Source organism: Metopolophium dirhodum, chromosome 1, assembly GCF_019925205.1.
Source record: "Metopolophium dirhodum isolate CAU chromosome 1, ASM1992520v1, whole genome shotgun sequence".
In the NCBI taxonomy this organism is placed as follows: domain Eukaryota; kingdom Metazoa; phylum Arthropoda; class Insecta; order Hemiptera; family Aphididae; genus Metopolophium; species Metopolophium dirhodum.
The window spans coordinates 100,307,880-100,335,206 of NC_083560.1; the positions used below are offsets into that span (position 1 = coordinate 100,307,880).

Here is a 27,327-nt window from a genome sequence, read left to right on the forward strand (position 1 = left end):
AAATAAAATAATGAATAGGTGTTGCTTAGGTACGTGAAAAAAGTCAACATATTATCATATCAATATCAATATTTGTAAGTAGTTTACTGTTGCATTACCAAACACATCGAACACTGCATGTATAGTGTATACCTATCAACAACTTCTTTAATACGTGTAGATTGTACATATATTATGTACAATGTACACCTACTTAAAACTTCTAGGGCCAACAACTAAGTCATACTAAAGCCACGAATAAATTAAAAATAAATTAAGTTTACGACGTTTACGTTGTATGTAAGCTTTTAAAATAGGTCTCACGTCCGTATGTGTTGCCTCCGCGTACATAGCACCATAGGTACATGCTAAAAACAATAAAATATTAAATAATCATATGTGTTGACATGTTTAAAACATTAAGTTTAAAACAAATGTTTAAAACGTGATCTAAACTAATAAAAACAAATTGTTTATTGTTTTAAATTATTATTTTAACAGGAAAAAAAAATGTTTAAATAAATAAATAAGAAATACCAACATAAATTAAAATTAAAATTATAGTTTTGTTTACAAAAAAATGTTTATAATATTATTTTGGTAAAAATTAACAATAAAATAATAATAATCTAATATTGAGATTTTTAACAAAAAGATTTAAATATTTAAGTATTGCATTTACATTTAAAAAACAGTCTTTTGGATTTTCTCTGAACAGGTTAATATAAATACTTTATCTACTAATTAACTATAACCAATAGCGACCATATTTTATATAAACAAACATTTCCACCGTAAATCTCAAAATCCCTGTTTAAGCACTTCCCCAGGCTTCTATTAATTTGTTGTAGCGCGGTGTTATATAGGCTATCCTAGCTTCCGCGATGAATGGACTATCCAACAAAAAAATAATTTTTCAATTCCAACCAGTAGTTCCTGAGATTAGCACGTACAAACAAACAAACAAAGTCTACAGCTTTATATATAAGTATAGATTAAAAAAAGCTATTCTTTATAAAATTAGACAATATTTATACGTTTAGAGAATTTGTGATGTACATACTATATGATGATATAATCTGATATAACTAATGCTGTAAATGAACAATTGTTTTGCGATCACATAATTCGATATATTAGAACCCTCTTTAGTATTCATATTAAATAATACAGTTATCGCGGTATATCATCAGATTACACTCACTCCGGCATTATAATAATAATATACACATCGCAAGAATGTCAAATGGTAATGAATCTGATGCCTTGTCTAGCTAGCCTACACCACAACCATGTTTCAATATTACATTATTGCCCGTACAATTTATATAAGTATGATTATATTAAATAGTAATAATAATAATAATCACATCAATCAATTATTGGAATGCAACTGTATTGTTCAATACTACAATACATATACAACACGTCAACAAGGTACGCGTATACGTATACACATTGCTTATACAGAGCATACCTAAATAATAATAATATAATATTAAGAGGACGACGTATCTACGTGTGTTGTCTCCGTCACACTTACGACATAGCAAATGTTCGTTCACCAGTTTCAGTAGTGTGCTGTAAGTTTTGGTATTAGAGTGAATCGATCTATTATACAATTTAAAGGTAAGATTATTATCTAGGGCACGGCGTAGGTGTTAATTGATATTATTATTTTTAAGTAAGTTATGACCATTTTGAAACTGTACATTTTAAAACATTGAAAATATTGAAATCACGTTTTTGCTCAACATTGTCCATAATCTCCTTGAAAGCTTGATGCTTTTAAACTGTGAAAAAGACGCAAAGTATAGACTACGAAAATTAAATAAACAAATTATAGGAAAATCGTCAAAAGTGTTAAAATAATTCATTGAATTATAGATTTGTTCTTCAGTTTATTAAGAAGTAAATAACTCATGCTATAATAAAGTCATATTTTTATTTAATATGAAAAATATAGTTTTTATTTTCTAGTAGATAAATCTTGAAAGTGGTAATTAATAATAAATAGGTGGACAAACTATTCAAAAATATACCATCTTAACTAAAATATATTACTTTTATAAAATTGAATGGTAAATTCAGTTGGAATAGATGTAAAAAAATACTAAAATATGTACAGATTTTATCAAAATATATTTTTACGCCAAATCTATATTATTATAATGCACCTACAATATTGGTAAGAATAACTAAATAATAAATTAATAAATATAAGATAACTAGAAGCGGTGATTTTCTGCCTTTAGGAGAATAGGAGTGTTTCCATTCCAACGTACCAATTGATCTAGTAAAGCAATAAGAATTCTGAAAATAAATTTGAATTTGTCGTAAAGTTTACTTTAGAACGTCTTTTGATTTAAATTCTTCAAAATTTGATATATTTAATTTTTTTTAAATCCTCATTTTTAAAATCAAAAATGTTGGAAAGTCAATCCCAAGTAGACTTGATTACAACTGCATATCTGTTTTTTTTAAAATATATTATCCCTTCACTAGATCAATCGCTACGTTGGAATTAAAACATGTCTGAATTCGTATGTTTTGCGTATGTTAGATAAAGATAGAAAATCACCTCTTCTAATCCCTTGATTGAATATGTGCAACAGTTTAAATTTAAACTCTATAAAGTTGATGGTTATAGATATATAATCACATTCAACTTCGGTTTCCAAAATATAATTTACTCATTCCAGAAATACTCGCTTGTTGTAAAACCGCGATCCACCTACGCCTATAATCTATATTATTACGTTGAATTACAGGTAGGTAGGTACTAGGTACCTATTCTCAAAAAGTCAAAACACAATATTTCGAGTACTCGGCAATTCGCGTTTAATTTCTGCAGTTAACTATAACGGTATTTTCCCATTTCGACGAGGTATGAGCACATTTTATAATAATAATAGTATATTATAGTCGCTTATATGTTCGGTCCGACGATGCACATAGTACAATGTACTGAATAGTTATAAAATATTATGAAAACCCGAAATCGTTTATCCGGTAGCAACATAATATAAACCTATATACCTACGGTTCAACGATAAGAATGCACACGATCGTTGTTGTTGTGGCATTTATAATATTATAATGTGCAGTAATAATATTCGCACGGACGAATGCGCCTTTACACCGCGATGTCAAGTTGATATAATAATAATAAATTCAAGTGCGAATTTACGATTCTTTTTCCGCGGCTAGTGCCAATAATACAATAGCGTCCTATGGTTTGGCACACGGCGAACATAATACATTATATTATTATTATATAGGCGTATGTGTGTATAGTGTATTACTGTATAGTGGTACCTATACACACAGGAGGGACCCCGCAACTCGCGGATGCCGACGCGTCCCCCTCCCCAAATTCACATACGAGCACAATATTTTTCGATATACCTTAAATCGCCACAAAAAAATCATGTATAATCATTATTATTATATTAAACATAATAAACGACGGGTCCTGCACCTGTGCGCGAACGTCGACGACGACACAATAATAATATTCGTCGGACAAATTTCGTCGCGCATTTCTTTTGCGTTATTGTACGGCTCTCGGGGTGGTAGGTGGTACGCGCGTCTCTCACCGCTGTTCGGGGCAACAGCAGCTGTCGAGTATAGAAGATTTCACACCACCGCCACCGGTCGAGGACCCACTGCTGATTTTGTTATTTTTGCAATGAGCTTGTTTACAAACCACCACAATGATGAGAATCGTGACGACAAAATGGCGTATATTGTCTGATGCGGGAAATGTCCCGCGGGAACAGACGCAGTGTCGATGTAGTCGTCGGCGTCGGCAGGTCAACAGGTTTATCATAATATGCGCATTGTGATGTCTGCTGCAGAACAGCGCGATTATGGTCGTAGGTACACGCACTATGTTAATATAATATGTCATATTGTACCTACATATTTTAATCTTAATATGTGCGTGTATGCCAACCCTTTATGAATGGATCGTCAACATAACTATAGGTGAAAGGTATATATTATGCTTTGAGCGAAATTATGAGGTTCTTTGAAGCTCTATTTGATTCTTGTATAAATAAAAATGGATACATTTATACATGCGATGCATCTTAGCATCTTATAGTTTATAATATTTTATATTTTACCTACATCAACAGTTTTATAAAAGTATTCTAGACCGAGTAATTGAAAATTTAAAAATCAAAAGTTGATATAAATGGACTACTCACCTATATCATAATAGAAGTGATAAGCTCGTAAGCTCATAGTAATCTCACCAATCACCGTATTAAATGCTTGGAAACAAAGGAATTTTCTTCAATGCTAACCTTTTAATGATTCAATATAATATGAAATTTAATTTTGCATATAATTGCATATTTTGATGTCTTCTGCATATTTAGCATAATTATAATTGTATTCATTTTAGGTGCATAGGTACTGCATTCGAAAATATAATCAATAGATATAGACATTAGACGGTAAATTATTAAATAAAAAGAGAGTGAAGTCCAATAATTGGATTTTAATTATTAAAACAATTATTGACAAAACATGAAAAAAGTGTAGTCATATAAATTTAAAATCAAAAACATATAATATTAGGATATATTATTGTCAATGTAGCGAATGTGTTAAATTTTAATAAATCATTGCATACGTAAAACGATCTTGAGCAAAGAACATATTATTACATATAGTAATTTATTTTTTGTCACGCCCGCATCGAAAGTTTGGTTTTCGATAGCGGTTGAAGCGTTGGAAAGCGTTCTTATTTTTCCGTCCGGTGGGCGGTTAAGTGGAAATCCCAAAAAATGCCGGGCGCACATATCACCCGCGTATCCCCTGCACAACCAGACACTTCAATCTATACCACGGTCCTTACAAAACATAAACTTTTGGTTACATCTTATATTCACATTATAATATTTACAACCTCCATGCGTGACGCTTAAAATAAAACCAAATCGTTTCTTTCATGAAATATTGTTGTCGTAGAATTATGGTCTAGTTGATGCATAGATGCCTACATTACCTTTGCCGTGATCGATGAATGCAGACAAAAAAGGTATGTGTGGCTCGTGCGGTAAGGCAATTTCAGTCTTGGGCGATCAAATAACTGAAATCTCGGACTGAAAAAGCTCACTTCCCGCCCTTGCCACACAATATACTATTACAATTAGTGATACACTGATACGGTACCTAGGTTGAACTAGTTTTACCGGAAACATTGCATTTGTTAAATTAATTATTATAAAAGTATATGTTTCTATCAAACCTATATTATTGTAATTAACTGTTAAGTCAATACCGACCTACTGTATAGAATGGCAAGAATAGGCTCATGATATAAATAAGCAATATAAAGGTACAATTATTCTAAATATTTTGAAAATGCCATTGTGAGTATAAAATATAATTATTTGTTAAAACTTGAACTAAAAGTCTATAAAATAAATAAGTTGATATATTTTTTAAATTTTTTGGTTTCAAAATAACCGAATTTGAATCTTGTATTAAATTTCCAAGCTTAAGCTATAAAAATTGAAAATTGTATTAAAGGCTTAAAAAAAAGGTTGTCGATAATAGGTACTGAAGGTATCTCGTATCTATAATATTTTTAAATAGCTTTAATAACAACTTATTCATTCTTCGTGAGAAATCTTATTTTTTGTTTTCCTGATTATTTTGAAAAGTACTGGAAATTTTTATCTCTGACTTCTCAAAAATACCATCTAGTTTCACTTTCTTACTAAATAAGATTATTTGAATTCAAAAATTTAAAAACTGTTACCTTACTGTAGAATTACTTGCTCTAATGGATAAAAAAAAATAAGAACTTTTGATACAAATCACGACAAGCTGCGTTATTCTTTGCATATTATGACAATATACATTATGATGGTATACAATAAGTATACTAAAAACTAGTTCTTCACGTGGAATTCAAAAGTTGCACGCGATATTAATTTTAAATAGTTGCCGTATCTGTATGATCCATAAAATAATAAAAAAGAAAATATAAAATGCATGTTATTATAGCTCATTGAAAACGTTTGGTGGCTGAAAAGTGCAGATTCGTGAAATTCAACACTAGATGAAAGTAATAGAATAATACATTTGCAGAAGTTGTGCCAATATGTGTTTACTGGAGTAGCAAGCATTATAGGTCTGAGCCATCCAAACATATTGTTACCATGCTTATTGTAAAATATACTTATTACACTTGAACATTTTTATTTATGAATGAAATTAATGTAATTGTTTAGAGAAATCAAACCCTTAATCACTGCAATGACATAAACAAGGGACACCCACCCTCATCCACTCAATTAAAAGTCTGTGGGGCACTTACACCGCCTGGTAGTAAATACTCCTCTCGCTATAATCATACAGGGTGATTCACCATGCATGTTCACCACCATTTTTGGAATATTTATATACATAGGAACGATATATTCAATTGCTTAGATTTTATTTATACCATTTTAAGGATTGTCCTGTAAAGCGAAATCAACTCATTTTTTTAGAATGAAAACTGTTATTTTTTCTGTAAATTGTTGAGCCGATTACTTTTTTGAAAATTTTTAAGAATGCGAAATTTGAACGAGTAATTTTTGAGTTATTTTTCATTGTTTACTTAAGTCTAAAAGTTGGGAATAGGTTTAAGGTAAAAATTTTGGAATATACGAAGGTTTGAATATTATACTAATTTATAATATTTAATCCATCAATATTTTATAATTTATAAACATTGTCTGAGCATAAATAAATAAACAAATAAATACTAGATTCAATATCAAAACTATTTTATATTTTTGTTTATTTAAGGGCTATTGTGTTTAGTACTTATATACATTTTAATAACTTATTCAGAATCTACTCGTTCAAATTTTTATTTAGATAAATTAATATTTTCAAAAAAGTCAACTGCTTAACAAATAACAATTTACAGGAAAATAAGTTGATTCTCATTTGTAAAAAAAAGTTTGTATCACCAGATGATGATTAAAAAAATTTAAAGGGTTAGGTTTATTAAAAAAATAAGAATTCAGATAAGTCAGAATACGAATAAATTCATTATTTTGTATAATTACTAAAGGAGCAAATTATTGCTTGGTCATTGGTCAATCACCTATTGTGTCCTTGAACAGAACGAAACTAACAGAACGAAACCCTTAGTATATTCAAGGTCTCAAGGGTACCCAAGGTAGATTCAATTATTTTTTATTGGCAATAAATAAATGTGACAATAAACAGTTTTATGATTTTACTATGTATCTAATGAAATTTTGTTGATTTTATTCACGTAATATTGTTAATTCTACAAACTCTACATCTCTATGAACTCAAAATATATGTAACTAAGTTAGTACTTAGCCACTTAGGTACTTTGTCAGAATAATATAAATTATAAGCAATTTTGATTAACAGTAAAAGAACTATGTGATAAAATAATGCAATAAAGTCGGGTTGATATTTGAAACCGTGAATATATTTTTAATAGAACTAACAAAATTCTCGATAAATGTACAAACTGTGTTTGTCAATATTATAATATTGTTTGATAAAAATGTTTCGTTCTGATATAGACTTACTATATAATATTAATAATATTATAAATATACCTACATAATTTATAGGAATATCTATTGTGGGAATCTGTTTTTAAACAAATATAAAATAATTTATAAGAAGTGCCGCCATCCCCCAATCGGGCATGGAAGATACCCACAAGTGCCCACTAAAAAATTTGTCAAAACTACACACACGTGTTTACACCTACAGTTACCTCCCCAACAGTTTAAAAACCACCCAATAGCCTAAGTTGCCGCGGGTTAACTAATAAAAATAAATAAATAAATAATTTATATCTATAGGCACATCGAATCGGACGAGCTGCAGCGTGTAACGTTTAAAATTATATAATGCGAATAAAACGCATTCAATATAGTCAAGTGCGAGTATTATTATATATATATAATTTGTGATTCGAGTTACCCTACCACGCCATGTATAGCATATATTGTGTATGTACTTAACATATTATATTATCATATATATATATTATATAGGTACCTATATAAACGACGACGTGGAGCATTAATTCGAAACGGTGTATACATAATATAACGCGTATAAAGTACAATATATGTATATATAGAGGTTCCTACAAAAGCAAAAACGACGGTGATTTAAATTTCGCGAATTGTTTTTCGTATATTATAGAGGTAGGTACATATTATGTCCTTTGAGCGTCGGATTACCGAGATTCCGCCGCGTTTCGATTGAGGCCCCCGCGCGTCGTCGTCGTCATCGTCGCGCAATCGAACCGAATAAAAGGGTCGATATTATAATATTATAATATGACGTGCAGTCGGTGCTTTACACAGCCGGCGTGCTTATAAAATGGAAGTGGTCGTTGTGCGTTTTCGTCAACTCCCGCCGTGGCCGGGCCGTGCTTCAGTGTATATTATGGGTTTATACTATAGCTGCGTGTACTGAAAAATGTCCCACTCTGAAAAAGAGGCGATCAGTGACGTTGTATTCTGTTAAAAAATATTTGCTGTTTTATCATAATAATATTATATAATATTCATGTATACGTTTACTGTAAATACCGTGGTTATGTATAGGTAACAATAATTAAATAGACATTATTGCGGCCACCGCGCTTCCAACGCTCGTTTATCGTATATGTGTATATTATACATACATAGTACATATACATACATACATACATACATACATACATACATACATAAGAAAATAGTTTAGTGTAAGTATTTTACACACTTCCATCGCTCCTCATACTAAATGATCATACATTTTATGTCTACCAGACTATATATCTACCTTATATTTTAAAGGAGATTTACTCGTCCAAAATATAGAACCCACCAAACTGTCCAAGATTAGTTCTATTTTAATTTTCTAGTTTTTAATAAATAAATATTAAAATATATATTATTTCACTTATTTTGAATCATTTGTTTTAACAGTTCAATTGCGGATACTATATTTTTACTGTCGTCATTTTACGCAAAAAAATAATAAAAATGTATGTGTTTTCCCTATTAAAAATTAAAGGGATCCCTCTCTGAACTTTATGAGTTTATGACGTATAGTGTATACATATATGAGTTGCAGTAGAACCCCACTAGGAAATTCGTTAATTCGTGTATTATACACATACACCGCGCACTGCACCGGTGGCGGGCAAAACATATTGTTATTATACGGTGGTGGCAATATATAATATGATGATAGTAGTAATGGACCAAAATTATTGTTGTACACTGTTGTCGAGTTTAATTAGCTGATTGCACTGCGCGCAGTGTGATATGAACCGAACGGGCACCTAATTGGCTCCCAACAGATACAATAATGTACAGTCATCAATCACATTTCACCGTATTATTATTATGTCTATATATTACATACCGCATTGAAGGGATGGTTTCTTTTTTTTTATTATTATTCACAAACTTGCCAATTACTGCCGCGCGCGAATAAAAATGAAATATCGTGATGACGGTTAAACATTTTAACCCTGCGATGACAAAAAAACCGAATATACATTTTTTAATACATGTATAATATGATACAGCACACAAATACACCACACATACATTATTCGTATCGATTTTTCGCAAGACTACGCCGGTCGAGCAAATAATAATTGTTCGTTTTCGTGCGCTTGAAATAGACCTCAAATTATGTAAATATACTATAACTATATATTGAGTATTATATTATTTGTAATGCACAGTTGTTCTTGTGCGACGATCAACAATAGACTATTATAATATATTTTTTGCAGTACATTTCAGCGCGTTCGTCACGAATAATGTATGCAAATATGATTGCTGAGCTGACAATTTATTGCACTAAAAGACTGTTGAATAAGCATGCACATTTTACTTGTGACTTGTATAACACAAATTGGAAAAATATGATCTAAAAATCCAAAAACATAAGTAATAGCCAAAACTAATTAATTTTAAATAATTCTTTAATGAAATATCTGTTTCTACATGTATAATAAGAACTACCTACAACTTTTATTAGCAACATATAACTATATAAGACAATGTTTGGTAAACTTGCCGTGACAAACTTTTGATATCAGAAATATTAAAAATATTTTTAAAGTACCTAAGTGCCTAAATGAAGTCATAATCCCTCAAATATGAAAAATGTAATATAGTATTTACACTAATAAATACATTTTTATCGAACTTCTACAAATTATAGCAGAAAAAACGTGCAAATGCATCAAGCTCACTGCTCATCCCATACCTCCATGGATCCATATTAGATTAGAGTAGGTATATATTATAATATAAATACATTTTTTTTGACATCCACTGTAATTGTTGTTCTTGATAAAATGAAGTGTTTCCTTGAATGATTTTTTTCGATTTTATTTTAAGTGTACCGTCCATAATTTCGATTTTCCATTTGATATTACGTAAGCAGCTTACATTGTAGCTCATTGTTTATTAAAACCGTCATAACTTTTTTATAATTTTTAAGATAGAGACTTCAATTGAGGCTCATTTTAAAGTTTATAAAAATAGTTTTAAATAATTATATACAGTCATAACTCATAATATTATGTTTTTATTTTATTTTTGCTATATTGGTATTTTTTATTGAGCATACTTGTCTGTATAAAAAACAAAATAATCACGTGATAAAAAAATTGTCATACACAATTAAATTACTTTTAATAAGATTTTAAATGAGTCCCAATTGAAATCTGTTTATCTAGAAATTAAAAAGTGATAATGATTTCAATAAAAAAAGAGCAACGATCACGTAACATCAAATGGAAAATCGAAATTATCGACGATACACTTAAAATAAAATCGAAAAAAATTCATTTAGAGAAATACTTAATTTTATCAAGAATAACAATTACCTACAATAGGTGAGAGGTAAACAAAAAAAAAATTATTTTGAATAGGTCTAGTAAAAATATATATAATATATATAAGCATATAATATAAGTCGAAAAATGTTAAGTATCGCTTTTTTTTCATAAACGATTATGATGAGTTTAAATATCATCCGTTCGCCACTTTGTCTACAGTAAAACAAACCATAGAAACAAAATACTACGAAACCCCATGAACAAAAATTAGGCTGATCTATAAAAACCATAGCGTGGCAAAACGCATATGACATTTTTACAAGAATGCTATTATGATGAGCAAATGACGACAAAAAAATTCAAACAAGCGAAATTTATCTCTTCTTTATTTTTTTTAATACTATTATTAATTTTGTTCTCGTGCATTAAACTTTTAAAATGGCCAGTGACCTGATGAGTTGATATATTGCAAATCCCACGATGATAAGGAGCGCCGCAGCAGCTGTTTTTTTATAAATAATTATTTTTCCTTGAATATGTAGGTTATTATTAATATATTGACGTCAAACTGGCTTCCAAAAATAAACGGTGACTATTAAAATGCATATCCCACAAATTATTTTTCAAATAAAACGTTTAAATTATCTACCAAAAACATAATATGTTCACAGATTAGTAACATCAAACTAACTGTAATTCGTGAATTCATTATTATGTCTCTACTTTCTATATATTGACACTATACTTTTTGTCTCTAGTTCAATAGTAAGATATTACTAAATTAGCATTGGCCACAATGGTGTATTTATTATAAAATGCCACATTTATTCAGTCGAAAGTTATTTAATTTATGCTCGAATCCATGTATATGTATATTGTATATTATGTATAATAATGTATAATGTGTGAGACACAAAACTTAAATATGATTAAACAATAAACTTATAAAACTACAAATCTGTTTAATGAAATTAAAAATAATTGTAATGAATAATAATATTTAAGCTCAAAAAAAAAATGTAAAAACTGATGGTCATTGATCAAAGAAGTTAACGTAGTATTTAGAAGTTGAAACATTAAAAAACAATCGCTTAACCATTAGTTTAATAAATTAAAATAAAATAACAGTAGGTACCTCTATCTATAGAATTCTTCAAATAATAATAGTCAACAGGTTATATGAAGCAATATTGCCAATATTAATTATTGTTGTTCACTTTTTTATTGGACATATTGCTGTGTTTAACGTGTCAACCTAATATTTCCGTATCTGTTTGTACATGTGCGTTGATGGGTATGCGTGGAATCCCTGAAAGAAAAATAAGGAAAAATAAACAAACCAAAAAACCTATATAACCACAATTCACAAACAGTAAATTAAATAATTTTGCATATTTCTATACTTTTATCTAAATGTTTACAAATATGTTTTTTATTTTCTAAGGTAGTATTATTCTGTTGTATTTTTTCCTTGGTTATTAATTTATCAATATTAATGATTCCAACAGCTAACAATGTTGGGAGTTTTTTTTGTGTCAGTATACACGATAAGTAGTCGAAATAATGCTTCAATTTTTAACTTTAGTATCTTGTTCGATGGTAAAGTGAATCTAGTTGGTTCATTCAGAAGGTCGAAGACTCGAAGTTTAAAACTAGTTTTCAAAAGCGCAGGGAAAAACACAAAAAAATTAAGGAAAAATATCGATTTTGGTTTTAGTGTAACTCTAAAAAATTACCGTAAATACTTGACATTTTCAATGATTGTTTAAAATCACGAAAATCAGTTAAGTTAATAAGTTAGCAAACAAGGTTCCACGTATGTAAGTTATTTTGTAAACAAAAAATATAAAACTTAGAATTTTTTTATAATTATTTTATGTTCAAATTTCGACAAAATTATATATTAAATAACCTGCAAGAACAACGATTTTAGTTATTTTGTTGTAATTTAAATTTGTATTCAAATTCGTTGTATTTTAAAAATATTATTCGTGGGTACTTGAATTTTCTCAAGTGTATTATTATATAAAAATATTGAAATATGATAATATGAAAATAATATCAGGTCGTTTTCTAAATATACAAATAAAAAATAAATAGATTCAATGATCGCATTCCAAAAACTGTTGTGAGCGCGGTTTTTCACTGTCCGCCGAGCTTGATAAGTGATAAAGTTTTCCCGTACGCTCAAGGAAAATTGAAAAATAACATCATCAATGTATAGTATATAGTACTACACTGCCTTTCTAATAAAAAAAATGAGATTAAATGTAAGCAAAAAAATAACTGATATATAATACCAAATTCAGCATATTATATTGTGCACCTATATATAGTATACCTATTATATATATATATGTATTGTGTACTTATACATTATGTTCAAAAACACATTTTACGCCTATACCGTCCACTGTTCACACTTCACACGCGTATACCTAGGTATTACATTTGAGAGAAGTATTTCATTAATGCATTGTATAAGGTATATTAATAGGTGACACGTCAAAATATCTCCGACAAAATAACCCAAAACCAAAATATTCCCCCGAAAATATTCCATGACATAATAAAATATCCGGCATAAATATTAATACAATACAATTATTATTAACATGTATAGACGCATAATTTTTTACACCTGTAATAGCATGAGATATTATGTTGACTCATTTAAACGTATTGAATAAAAAAAAAACTTAAATAGAATATAAAAAATGTTTCAAAATATTTTTCGTAAAAAATTGGAAAAAAAATCAATACATTATTATAAAACCAAGTTATGTGCTATTGGTTTTAAACATTTATTTTGATTAGTTTCATCGTAATCTTTTACAACAGCATTTAATCGCTTTTCCAAATGTTTATATTATCGTCTTTTTTTTGTTGAGATACTCTACCTGTTTGTCGTTCAATTTTGGCCTCCTATACAGAGTACAGACCTGGGTTCTCGTTTATATTGATAAAACGTTTTTAGAGGTTAAAATTTTGAATTAATATTTACGCAAGATATGTTGTCATGGAATATTTTAGTTTTGGGTTATTTTGTCGGGATTTTTCAACCTATTAATATACTTTTACAATACGCATTATCGAAATACTTCTCTCGAATGTAATGTTTAGATAATATGCGTACGCGTGTGAAGTGTGAATTATGGACGTTATAATCGATAATATTGGTACCTATATAGCATACAGGTGTAAATGTGTTTTTGAACATAATAATATTGTATAGCCGTAGTACCAATTTATCTCGAACGGAGAACGGCAGTCGAAAATAAAACGCGTCAAACGAATAATATTATGTGTCTACTATCTATATAATTATATATATAATAGTATATTATATTATGTTCTGAATCTAAACATATACATCACTACATCAGTATATAGTATTAAGTATATATAAATATATTGTTATAAAGGTACCTATAACAATACATGACGTGTCGGGGCAGTCGAAGAAAGCCGTCGCCGCGCCGTTGGGATTCGTGGAAACGCTTGTTTTCGATTGGCACGGTACCAATTTTTTTATTTTTTCAATTTTTTTTTCTCTTTACTTTCTCGAACCTCTTCTGAGGAGGAATAAAATGTTATAGGAGGACGTATGGTACATTGTCGTTTTATAACAATATATACCTACGCGTAATCCTCGCGGGAGGGATGAGACGGACGACGGAAAAAAACGTGGACGGCGACGACGGAGAGGAGGATAGCAACGAACGAGGAGGAAAATAAAAGAGAACGTCGTCATAAAAACGAAACACGAATAATAATTGGAAGGTAGCTGTGGAGTTGCTGCCACGTACGCGCGGGGAGACGTGACGGCGACGGTGGCGGTGGCGTTGATCCGATAATGGGGTGCGTGTACACGAAGAATGATATAGTTGGACAGAGACAGAGACGTGTGACAGAGAGGGAAAGGCTTTGCATGTGGTGACGGGGTGGAACTGAACGACGGTTGTTCTGTACATATATATAGTATAGTCGGATAGTGGTATATGGTAGGTAGGAACTGCGAACGCAAAGGTAGGTGGCGGTACGCGGTGGTGGTGGGAAGGGGGGGGGGGGCGTTGGGAGACATTGGAAAGCACGGCAACTTATATATATATAAGGGAGCTCGTTAGACAATAAAGACGAACAGGTAGAATGACACCCTTGGGCGGGTCGGATTACGCGCGCGCGGGACGAATGATGATGACGGTGTATATATATATATTATATACACGACGGCGGCGGTAAAGAATGCCGTGTCGACGTGCGTAATATTCGCGCTCGGTCGTCGTGGGGGGAGGGGGGGGGGGGGGTGAGTGGGGTAATACAGCGATATAGGGGCGGTGGTTGCGAATAAGGGAGCGAGAGCTGCAGCGATACAGCAGCTATACGGAGGGTGGTCGGCGGCTCGGATGAGGTGTTGCAGCGCGAGCGGGTGGTATGACCCCCGAGGCGGCGCGAGTGGGGAGGTGCAGGCGCGCCCGTTTCGCCGTGGTATATACTGCGCGTGGGCCATCGTATAACACGCCCTCCCCTCCTGTGTATATAATATGTGTGTGTTTATCCGTCGCTTTCCTCGGCTATTGTAAGACCCGCTCGCGTATCGCCGTCCCGAGAGTCTGCCACCGATGCAGCAGCGAGCGGCGACGCCCGCACTATCAATACATATAATAATATTATACGACTATAGATACGTCGACCGCCAACTTGTCATAAATTCGTTATTTAATGTCTACAATGATATTATAATATTTAAGTACATCATATAATGTTAACAACGTGCGTGAGGACTGTGGCGTACTGGCATCCATATCGTATCCTAGGTATATCCTAGGTATTTATTCATAACCGTCTTTAGAGATTATCACTTACAGTTGGAGCCTCGTGTTCAAAAAAGTATAATTGGTTTTAAAAATGATATTATTTCATATAGTATTCAAAATGTAATGTTTCTTATACAGAAATAAAGAATAAGATTTTCTTAGAAATATTAACATAGTACCTACCGATTTTCTTAATATTATATAATATAAGTAAACATCTGTTTTGGTTAAAAATAATGATAGATTATTATGTTAAAATATGTACAAATACGGTAAGACTGCAAAAAACAGACCTAGTGTAGTTTAAAGCCCTAGAGCTTTATTGTTCCGTGTTCTGCACATATAGCTTTAATTCAATTCTTCCAGGAAATGTATACATATCCATGTCCCAGCTGCCATGTATTTTTTTTATGTAATGCAAAGTCTGTACTACTTTGCCTTCATCTGTCGAAAGATGAACAGCTTTTCTAAAATTTCTTTTATGTTGAATCAATTAATATGAACAGATAAAAAAGGAGATTTAGGTATTTTAAAGACACACGAAAAACATACATTTTGATGATTGGCTTCGCAATTATTTTCGCACTGGGCCTCACAAACCTTAAGGTCAGTCTTGGGTATTTATTATAAATTATAATATGAATTTATAAAATATTTTATTGGCGCTCGCAAACCATAATATTATATATACCATACAGCTCGGATAATATGTGCGTGTTCGATGTTATTATCATAATACATAGATTTTCGCATCATGTTATATTATATTATTGTAAATACTAAGCAGTGAAATACTAAACTGTTGAAATTCCATTTATCGTTTTAATATAACAGGGGTAAGGGTGCTTTGAAATTCGGTGCTTTGCATATCATATAATATGTTGTATACGTGTCTGCAGCGATTTTCAAATCTCAAAAAATAAAACCTATGTGTATATGGCACAGACGAAACCGGATATTTTGATTCACTGCGATAGTAATATACAAAATATGTATCTACATTATGCTCTGCCCAGCATATACACTGCAGGCGGCGTATTTACCTACCTCCGTTTGCGATATTGTATACTTTTAAATCCGTCAAATACTTCAATAGCTAGGTAATGTTTAGTGTTTATTGTTTTTTATTATATATAGCCGTCCCACTCGGCGTTGCCCGTACTAAAGATATCGGTTTATTTTATAGGTATGATATTTGTAAAAAAAATGTATATTATACATTATATCTACTATGCACAATAATAATGTAACCAATGGTAACCACATAAGACATAAATTAAAAACAAAGAAGACTTTTTAATGAGCTGAAAAAAAATGCATGTGTGAGAGCTACTTTTAGGGGTTAATAAAATAACTTATAACATTAAACATCCGCCAAGTCTCAAGGAATCTGTTGGTATAACATTTTATTCAAATCGGTTCAAGTCTATTAACTTTAGATAAAATGACTTTAATAAAGTCAATTTGGGTTAAAAATAAAGTGATGAATATCAAAATTATACATTTTAATTATTATCTATACCCAATTAATTATATTATATTATTATGTAACCTGTGGCAACAATTTATATAGAAAAATTAATTCTAATTTATGCTTATATTTACACCTAAACAAAAATCCCATTTAAAAAAAGCTTTTCAGTTTTTCCCGAATTTTCCAATTTTTCTTTCCGTAAAAACCTCATTCGGAATATTAAGTAAATTTAAAAAAAAAATAGCCAAATTAGTCCAGCCGTTTTCAATTAATGCGGTTACCTGCAACGGACAGACTTTCATTTTTATTATATAGATTATACAAATATTGCGTATTCATACTACGAGAGTGAAACTCCATTGCATCCATTCTATATTTTTTTTTTTTAGTTTTTAACTATATAAGTTAAATTAATTATCGGTCACAGATAGCAGTAAAATTAATGATCGAATATTTGATAGAAATACCTATATCTTAATATTAAAATAAATTATTATTGTATTTAGATTATATCATTTTGAATTTTACGTAATATTTTAGTAGGTACAGTTTCACAGTAAACAATTACAGTTCTGTGCAACACGTCGGTATTTGTAGAATCGTTAGCCGTAAGCCAATAAGTAGTGTGAAGTAAGTAAATAGTACTTAACGTTTGCGCGTTATCGAGTATAGTGTTTTCTTAGCGTAACGAGTTGTAAAAAACTAAAAAAGACAAATGTGCTAGAACGAGTTGCAGTATTAACCCATTGTTGCTATAATATATTTAATCGTATTATGCTGACAAAGCTTTCGATCGCAATAATCACATCATTCCTTAGTATTCCTTACCCACGGCCGTTTCAACCGAATTCATATACATTTATGTATATAATATTGTATATATATAATCTGTACTATCTACGCACACCGACTCGCGGCGGCGCCTCGCAGTAAATAGTATTATATTTGGTAACATAATCGACAAAAAAATCTTGAGGATCGGGATTCGGTTTTCGCTCTACACTATTGTTATGTATTGTTGTAGTTACTATTAAATCGTCCATCAAAATAAATACCTAGGTATATGTGTATAATACATTTCATACTTTGATCATAATAATATTCAATAAATAATACCTCAAAGGAAGCCTTGAGTATTGAGGAGTAGTTGCAGTGGCGTGGCCAAGGACTTTATTTAAGGCACGTGCCTCAGCTATAAGGGTGGTGGGTGTCCTGGAGACTAGGGGAATTTCACATAGGTATAGTAAATAATATTTTATTAAGTACACACTAAGACTAAGCCAATCATTTTCAGTTACCATTACGTAAATACGTAATTATTTATAATAAGTACTTATAATTACTAATATAAATTATTGTGCCTCATAAGTTAATGAAGTTCGCCACGCCACTGAATAGTTGTGGTTATTGACATTAGGTCAACCTATCTATATAAAGGCAATACTTAGCAATAGATACTATACTGCAGACAGTAGGTGTTATAATTTTTATGTTCAAAAACTTCTACTAATGCAGTAGTGCCTATCTACAAAAATTAACCATTTACGCCATAAAAAAAATTCGTATTGGGTATTGCTTAAAATAAAAAAGGAAGGTTCCTACATTTTTATCGAAATCTTATGAATTTATCTAATACCTATATACCTATGTATACCTATATGTTTATTATATAATTCGTTTAAATATCGGTATTTCCACGAAAGTTTTATATAATATGCACTGCAGTAGGTACATATAATTATATAATATAGACGGTCGTTTTCTCGGGTCAACGTCTGCATGTTCATTTAACTTTTTGCGATAAAAAAAAAAAACTACAAACGCGTATTTAGACGATTTAAAAAAAAAAGTAATAATTGCGAGTAAGCTGTAATGACGCGCCCGGCTCGACAATACGACATGTATGTAATTCAGTTCCCATCATTTTTGGTCGAATGTGCAATGCAGTCCGTTGATCAATATACTGTTAACACTTTATACATATAATTTACACACACACACACACACACACACACACAAACATAGGTATACAATTATGTAATAAATTATGCACGTGCAGCGTGATAGAAACGCTTACCTCGCATTGTCGCGGGTCCCAATAATAATATATGCGGTGACGAGTTGTGTAGGATATTTCTTCGCGTGCGATACGTTGTTACATAATAATTAAGAATATAATAAATAATATTATAATTCTATATAGGTACTTATGCATAGCATTATTATAATATAATATCATACACACGTATACCTATAGATAACGCGTTAATGACTCGTCCGATTTATAATATTATGTGTTTATTGTATAGGTACCTATAATACTATATACCTACTGATATCGTAAGCAATACTCGCGTATATACATACCGTATACATGGTCGTATATATTATATTATATAATATAGGTATATTCGTGGGAGATGGCATTTTATTTCAATTTTAGTTAGTACTTGTTGTTTGGAAAATTGTTAATAATATATAAAAATGCACATACATAACTGAGATAAATTTTTGGGTTTTATATTTCCTATGTAATATGTTCAATAGAATAATACTAAAATAATATTAAAATGGGTAAACAATAATACGAGTACCTACACAATGTTATTGTTTTAAATATAATTATGTGGGTTAAAATAATATAATACACTTTATCATAAAATTTGATAAGAAATCATAACATTTTCATAATTTTCAGCTTTTTGAAAATGTTCATAAAAATATAAATCACTATTGGCGCCAATAATCCTATTATGTATACATTATTGCGCAGAAGGTTTTATAGAGACGTAGAGTAGTTGATGTTGTTAAATGTACTGCATTTTTTTCTGTGTACTTAAAATAAAATTACAAATATAAAAATTCACTTCTTAATAAATACGAGCTTGCTGCTTATTTGTAGCCACTAGGCTATAATATAGTTACTAGTGGCAGGTGCTGCTGTGAACTGTTGCAGATGGCACTAAATGTGACCTGGGCTGGGATGCTTATATTTTTGTAACGAATAGTCACTAAAATGAGAAAATTTGTTTTAGCTTCTCTTCTGTAAGTACTCGAGTATCATTTTATTATTTTAAAACATTAATAAATTAAAATGTGTATTGTCATTTTTTTTGTTTAAATAAGTTACCTACTAACACAGCTCGGGTTTTGTATAGTACTATAATATGGGTAATTTACAAGTTTTTTAAATGTACGCTATAATATAGTAACAATTATTGATTTACTTTTTAGACCATAAAATCTCATATGAATAATATATAATATGCGTTATGAACCGATATGTACTATACTAACATAGTTTAACACGGTAAAATACTAAAATATAACAATTCCATGAAAAAATAAATGAAACAAATATTTGGTATACTATTTAATTCACCGAGCATGCTCACCCCCTTTTTTCCTTTAATAATGAATTTATTCATATTCTGAGTTGGAATTTTTAAATGTACTCATAGGCGTGATTTTCAAATGTTTGAATTTTTTGTACTACTTAAGGAATGTCCTGTTGCGATACAAACTTCTGATTTTCAAATGACAACCCCCTTTTTTACAGTAAATTATTTTGTGGATAATTTTTTTGAAAATGTTGATGTAAATAATCCAGCTTGTTAGTTATTAAAATTGTTGTATTAAGGATAATAGTCCTTAAAAATGATTTTACATAAATATAAAATGGATGTATAACTGGATCTAGTATTTATTACACTTAAATAAGCTTGGGTCATTTTTACAAATTATTATAAATATTGATTATAATAATATTGTAAATTAATATTAATTACTAAAATTTTCAAATAACCATAGCCCCCATATCTTATATATCCATTACCATGGATCTATTATCCCTAGAACACAAAGTTGAATAACTCAAAAACTACGCATTCGAATTTTGATTCTGATGCGTCAAAAATTTCAGAAAAATTATCCACTGTAATTTACAGTTGAAAAGGGATGTTCTCATTTAAAAAACAGAAAATTGTATCTCCACAGGACACTCTTTACCTATTACAAAAAAATCTCAAGAGTTTGAAAATATGGTCTTAAAGTATATTTAAAAATTCTATAAATCAAATGTTGAATAACTGCATTCTTGAAAAAAAAAGGAGGTGAGCATGGTGAATCACCCTGTATAATATATCAATAGTCATAAATCATAATAATTATAAATAATAACAATAATTGCAACATAATAATTATAGTAATGTGTTTTTCAGTTTTTTGATAAATATCCACATAAACAAAAAAAATAAACATAAATATACGTAAATTATTACGAATAATCCTATTATAAGTCCTAAGAATTTAACCTACTGTTGTACTAAAGTAAAATAAATGACTTTAATCCCAATAATATCATCAAATTTACTTAAGTAGTTTAATATTATAGGCTGACAGACGGTCGTCGCTCAGAATTGTTTTTTGTATACAATGATTTTATATCATTGAATTAAAATTTAACACCATCCATGACTCCCTAGACACCTAATGTACATCCAACCCACAAGTGGTTACCGCTTATTTATTATTATTATTTTTTTTTTCAGTTTAAAACTATGAATAGCTCTACAGTTGTTACCATATGTCTATATAAACACGAAATTATTACAGTTCAAAGGTACCTTCTTAGATAGTAGATACTAAAATGTATCTACTATCTATAGGTACGGTTTTATATATACATAATTCGAAATTCTAACCCTGATCATCAGTTTAACACTATAATTATTAATTACCTTCTAGACTGAACTAATCTTATATAGTCAGTATAATAAACAATCAATAACATTAATTTTTTTGCACACAACGTTATTTCATCTACACATCTACCTACCTACTGCACGAGTTAGGTTAAGCATGCCTATACATAATATTATATATGCATATAGATAGCAATATTATCCATTACACAAAAAAATATTATGAAGTCCCGAGCATAATGCAGATCAGAAAAATTATGGATTAAATATAATATAGGTTGTTAGTGTAATAGTGCAATTACTTTGTTTTGTAATATATGTGTTCCATCTTTTGTTCAGATTTCAGATTATGTGTTTACCCATGTTAAATTGTAAAATAGGTACAAATGTACAAATGTGCAATACTATTAATTTAGTTAAATTATGACTTATGAGATAATACCATAAATAAGAGTAAACGGAAATATCTGGTTATAAATTATTATATATATTTATTATTTTTAGATTAAAATTTCTCAGGACTAAGGTTGTAAGACGGTCACAGGTTTTGCTACTTTAGCGAATAGCGGATGTCATTAATATTTAATATGATGCGAGTTTTTTGCCCGGATAAAATAATGGGGTCGGCCCCGAAAATATATTCATTTTTTTGTATGAGGACACCCACACGTCACATTATTCGTGATTCCGGCGTTCCCCCAAATTGCTATATTTCAAGAGGGGGGTTGGCAACAGGTATAGGGGCGTAGGCCGTATATAGCCTTGGGGTGGCAATATTTTTACATGCACCACTGAATATACTGGTATTATTTTTACGAATCGACTCCATTCCTACAGAGAGTAATATAATATAAAGTATAAACGCATATTGTAAAAGTATTTTAATTTATAGGTATATTATACGCTTGACAGCTAAACTAAGCTCAAAATACAATTATAATAAATAAACAGTGTTGTATATACAACAAGACATAGACAAATTTAGCAAGTAGAGAAATTCGAAAAGAAGACTGCACCTGTGTACGATTCGTTGTATACAATTATAATTAACTGTATAATGATTTGAAAAATAAATTATATCTAATAGATACGTATTATTAGACGTATAATAGTAGGTAGGTATAAGGATGCGTTAATGGAATGAATATTTTCAAACAGTCTATATGATAATGATTATTTTAGCGAATTCTTAGCATATGATTAATCAAATAACGTTTAATTTTTCAAATCTACAGTATTGTACGTACCGAGTGTACCAAGCATGCTCTCACAAGTCACCCCCTCCCCCCCTAACATCTTTTTATTCTGTATTTCACCTATATCTAATAATTAATTTATTGAAATTCTGATTTTTAGAGTCGGTATTTAAGTATACTTAAGACAGGGACTTGATGATTTTTACGGTTCCGGTTCCGGTTCGGTCCCCTGAAAAAATAAATTCTAGAAAAGCGAAATTCTAATGAAATCCTATACAGTATACTGTATAGCTTATAGGTACAACCATCAGAGACCAGCCATCTAATATTTTGTTGTATCTATCTAATATTGTTTTGTAAAGCTAATGGCTGCATACTGTATCTATAGGATAAAATAAAATATTTTAAGCCACCCGCGAAACATGTGTAGGTACCTATACCTAATATTGCAATGCAAAGCCTGACAGGAAAATTTATAAATTTTCCACAAGCCATCATGTAGATTGTAGGTTAGGTTAGGTACCTATATACTTATTTGAATAGTTGATCCAATTTAACTGCAACGCCGAGTCAAGATAAATATTGCAACTTTATAATAAATAATACAATAATATTATACCTATCAACAATATATTAATATGTGTACCTATATATAGGGAATATACCAGCCGGGTAAAGCAGATAACTGCAAGGCAAAGTGAATAATGTTAATACATTTTTGAATATTGACGATTAAATATTATTGAACAATGAACATATAAGTTGGTATTAATATGACTCGTCAATTCTGGGATAACGATTATTGATATCAGTCACTCGTTTACATTCGTCAAAAAAAGTATTTTTTTCCGAAAATAGTACGAATTCGTGAGAAAATTTAAGAATTTAATAGCCTTTTTTAAATAATATTTATAAATGAACTGTTTTAAACTAAGTTTGTAATATTAACACTCATACGAGTGGTACCTATTACACTTTTATGAGTCAAACAAAATAAACTTTAATAAAGTTAATTTATGGTTACCTATACCAAAAAAAAGTTTTTAAAATAATAGTTCGGGTGCCATTTTTTTACATATAAAGTTAGCTTATCCCCAACTACACATATAATATATTATAATCTACACATATAGGTCAACTGCTATTAATGTATTTATTCATTAAAACTTTTTTAGGAATCTTGTTTTTCAGGAATCGACCATAGATAATATAAGAATGGATAAAGAACATGCCTATACCAGTTTAATATGGGGCCGTGAGCTTTTTTGGGTAAGAGATAAAGTAAAAAGAGATATGGGGATATGGGGCTTTTTTTAAGGTTATGTCCAAAAACTGTTTACAATATTTGTCAATTTCAAATTTGTATTTTGATTGTTGTGCTTGAAAATGGAAATTGGAATACTCAAATTACTCTAAACTTAAATACTTACATAATTGATTGTAATTAGAATATAGAATAATATAGATCGTTAATCATTACTAATTAATCATTAATGTTATTTATTATCATTTATCAATTATCATATCAATATTTGCCCCATATAACATTATCGTATGTCCTATCCATTCTTATATATTATCTATGGAATCAACTACTATTTATTATATATACCTACTATACGTACTATGCGTACTAAAAAAACACAACTTTAAAAGGTTATCGTCAATTTAAGATGTTGCCCTTAACGGTTAGAGACTAATACTTCTATATATACATATATGTACCTACAACACGACACTATGTCAACATTATAATATAATATGTGCGCTCAAATAGATTTCCACATGATAATGGATTATTGAGGCGTACCAAACGCCTTTGCCTATTTAGACATACAGTATAATATTAAATATACCTATAATATAACGTAGGGTGACTGCAGGGTACAGCTGACATTTTAGCGTGATGGTTTCGTGGTAAGGTCCCGCCGATTATATAGGCAACGATTACATTTTTATCTGTAATATGTTATTTATAAATATATGCGTACTAATTATTAATTATTATTGTACCTATCGGCTATCTTACCAAAACAAAAATGATTTTCGGTCCATTTCAAAAATGTTCGGTGGGCAGATAGTATAATAATTAATAATAATAATATCTAAACCACTATTACCATATTGCAGTCGTTTTCGGGCTCGACGGTCGCGGCTGCAGAGTGCAGAGTCGTCGGCGACAAAGACTCTACGTCGGCCGCCGCGGTGACGGGACGCGCGCGCAACCGCGCAACCAATGAGCACGTCCGGGGCGAGACCAACCTTATCCAGGGGCCCTCCTACCGACCAGACGCGCCCGCCACCGCCACAGCCGTCTTCGTCAGTATTCGCACGGTGACGACGACGACGAGACAACGACGAGACGATCGTGACGCGTGTCTGTCGCAGACACGAAAACGCATTGCAACTGTATCCACCACGTAAGGATCTCGATCGACTAGCGCGCGTTTAATAGTTACATCCACACAGAACGCGATAAGACGAACTATAATCGGTTGGCTGGCTGTATGGGTGCGATTTCGCCGCACTGCAGCTCAGATCGAACTCGAAAGGGTCTCGCGCCCGGATGCGACGCTGCTGGTGCATCTGCAGCTGCGGTGTTATTATAAAAAATAATTGTAATATTAACAGTTTAATCGCGGTAGACGATGACGCGCGCGTTTCACTAAACGGTTGTCAGGTGCAGCGCGCCAACGACGACGACGCGCGCCGGCCATCGCATGTCGTACATGTCGCCGAGGGACGTCGTCGGCGTCCGTGCCGCCGGCAGCATCAGCCTGTCGCCCGGCAGTTGTATGGAAGCTCTCAGCGAGAGTTCGGCGTCGAGTGCGGCGGCCGCGGCGGGCGGATCCGTCACCGTGTCCGACTTCCTGCAGACCAAGCGCAGCCTGTCGTTCTCGTCCGAACAGGTGTCGTGCATGTGTGAAGCCCTCCAGCAGTCCGGTGACGTGGACAGGCTAGCCAGGTTCCTGTGGTACCTGCCACCGAGTGAACTGCTCCGTGGCCAAGAGACCGTCCTCCGGGCCAGGGCCCTAGTGGCGTTTCACAGGTACTTAATATGTATTTATTGTAGGCAAGTATTGTAGGTACTTGGTAGTTGGTAGTATATTATTACATAGTTTCATGTTCATCATCGATTACTTAGGTACGCTATAGCTTTATATAGGTAGGTGTATCTCGCCTTGAGCGTACCTATCTCAGTTTTAGTGAAGATACACTAAAATACCTCAATTCACAGACAAATCGGCGTCAGTGTACCTATAGCATTGAGAAATAATTTGACCTAGATGGGTATCCGCAAGTCACGGATTGAATGTAGCACTTAGTATATTTTTTAACGTGGTAAAAACTCTTAATCCCTACATTTTTCTGATTTCTCTAAAAACAATCTTTGAAATTTTTGTCAAAATCATTTAAGTAGTTTTTAAATGTACCTATAAACTAGGTACAAACATACATTTGGTTACAAGATATGCTTGCTGCATGCTCATTTGATGTATACTTGCTGCTCGAGTAACCAATTGCAACCATTTATAAACAAAAAAAGTTTCAATTTCCATCATGAATCCTCAAAATCCTTGTTTTAGAACCTCTGAATTTTGGAAAATTTTGGAAAATCTTAGTGGGTCTCTACATTATAAAATGAAACTACTGACCAAATTACATACTCATAGCTTTGGCGGTTCCGGCTAGGCGAGGATGAATTAATCAGTCAGCCAGGACAAGTTATTTTATATAATACATAACATATATAGATTTGTAACTTTTTCAGTTATTAATATTTAATAATGCTTAGAACTCGCTTAAAAATTAAAATATAGTAAGCAAAAACTATAGTGACAAAACACAAATAATGGTTTTACCTTTCTCTCCTGTAATTCACTGTAATATTTAAGCTAACTATACCCAATTGGTTTGATAATATTTATTACGTTTTTAGGACGAGGAACATCGTCCTCTTAAAGCAATAGGAATAGGAATTAGAATATTATTATAGTAACTGCGGAAAAAAGAGTATTTACGTTGCAGATAACATATAAATATAGTATGTCCTTCAAACCATCTATTGATATACTTTAATATCGTATTTTTACCACCTAACCTCTTATTCCTCATGTCCACACTAGAATATCACACCTCAGTACTATGGATCAAGCTTGGGATCGTTTATTCATATGCGAGTTATTATGACAATAATGTGTAACAGACGAACATTATTTTAGTAAGTTTTCCAATCAATAAAAAAATCTTATATAAAATTACTTTCAAAGAAACACATTAATGTATTTTTTTA

General features: G+C 31.2%; 1 protein-coding gene across 1 annotated transcript in view; it reads left to right on the forward strand.

Annotated features, from left to right (window-relative positions):
* Window positions 1-25,377: 25,377 nt before the first annotated feature.
* LOC132936884 (homeobox protein SIX6-like) overlaps window positions 25,378-27,327 on the forward strand; it is a 40,763-nt gene continuing 38,813 nt past the window's right edge. The window contains exon 1 of the mRNA XM_061003668.1: window positions 25,378-26,082. Within this exon, the coding sequence (XP_060859651.1) occupies window positions 25,754-26,082 (329 nt within the window). The 5' untranslated portion in view covers window positions 25,378-25,753. The remainder of the gene's footprint in view (window positions 26,083-27,327) is intronic.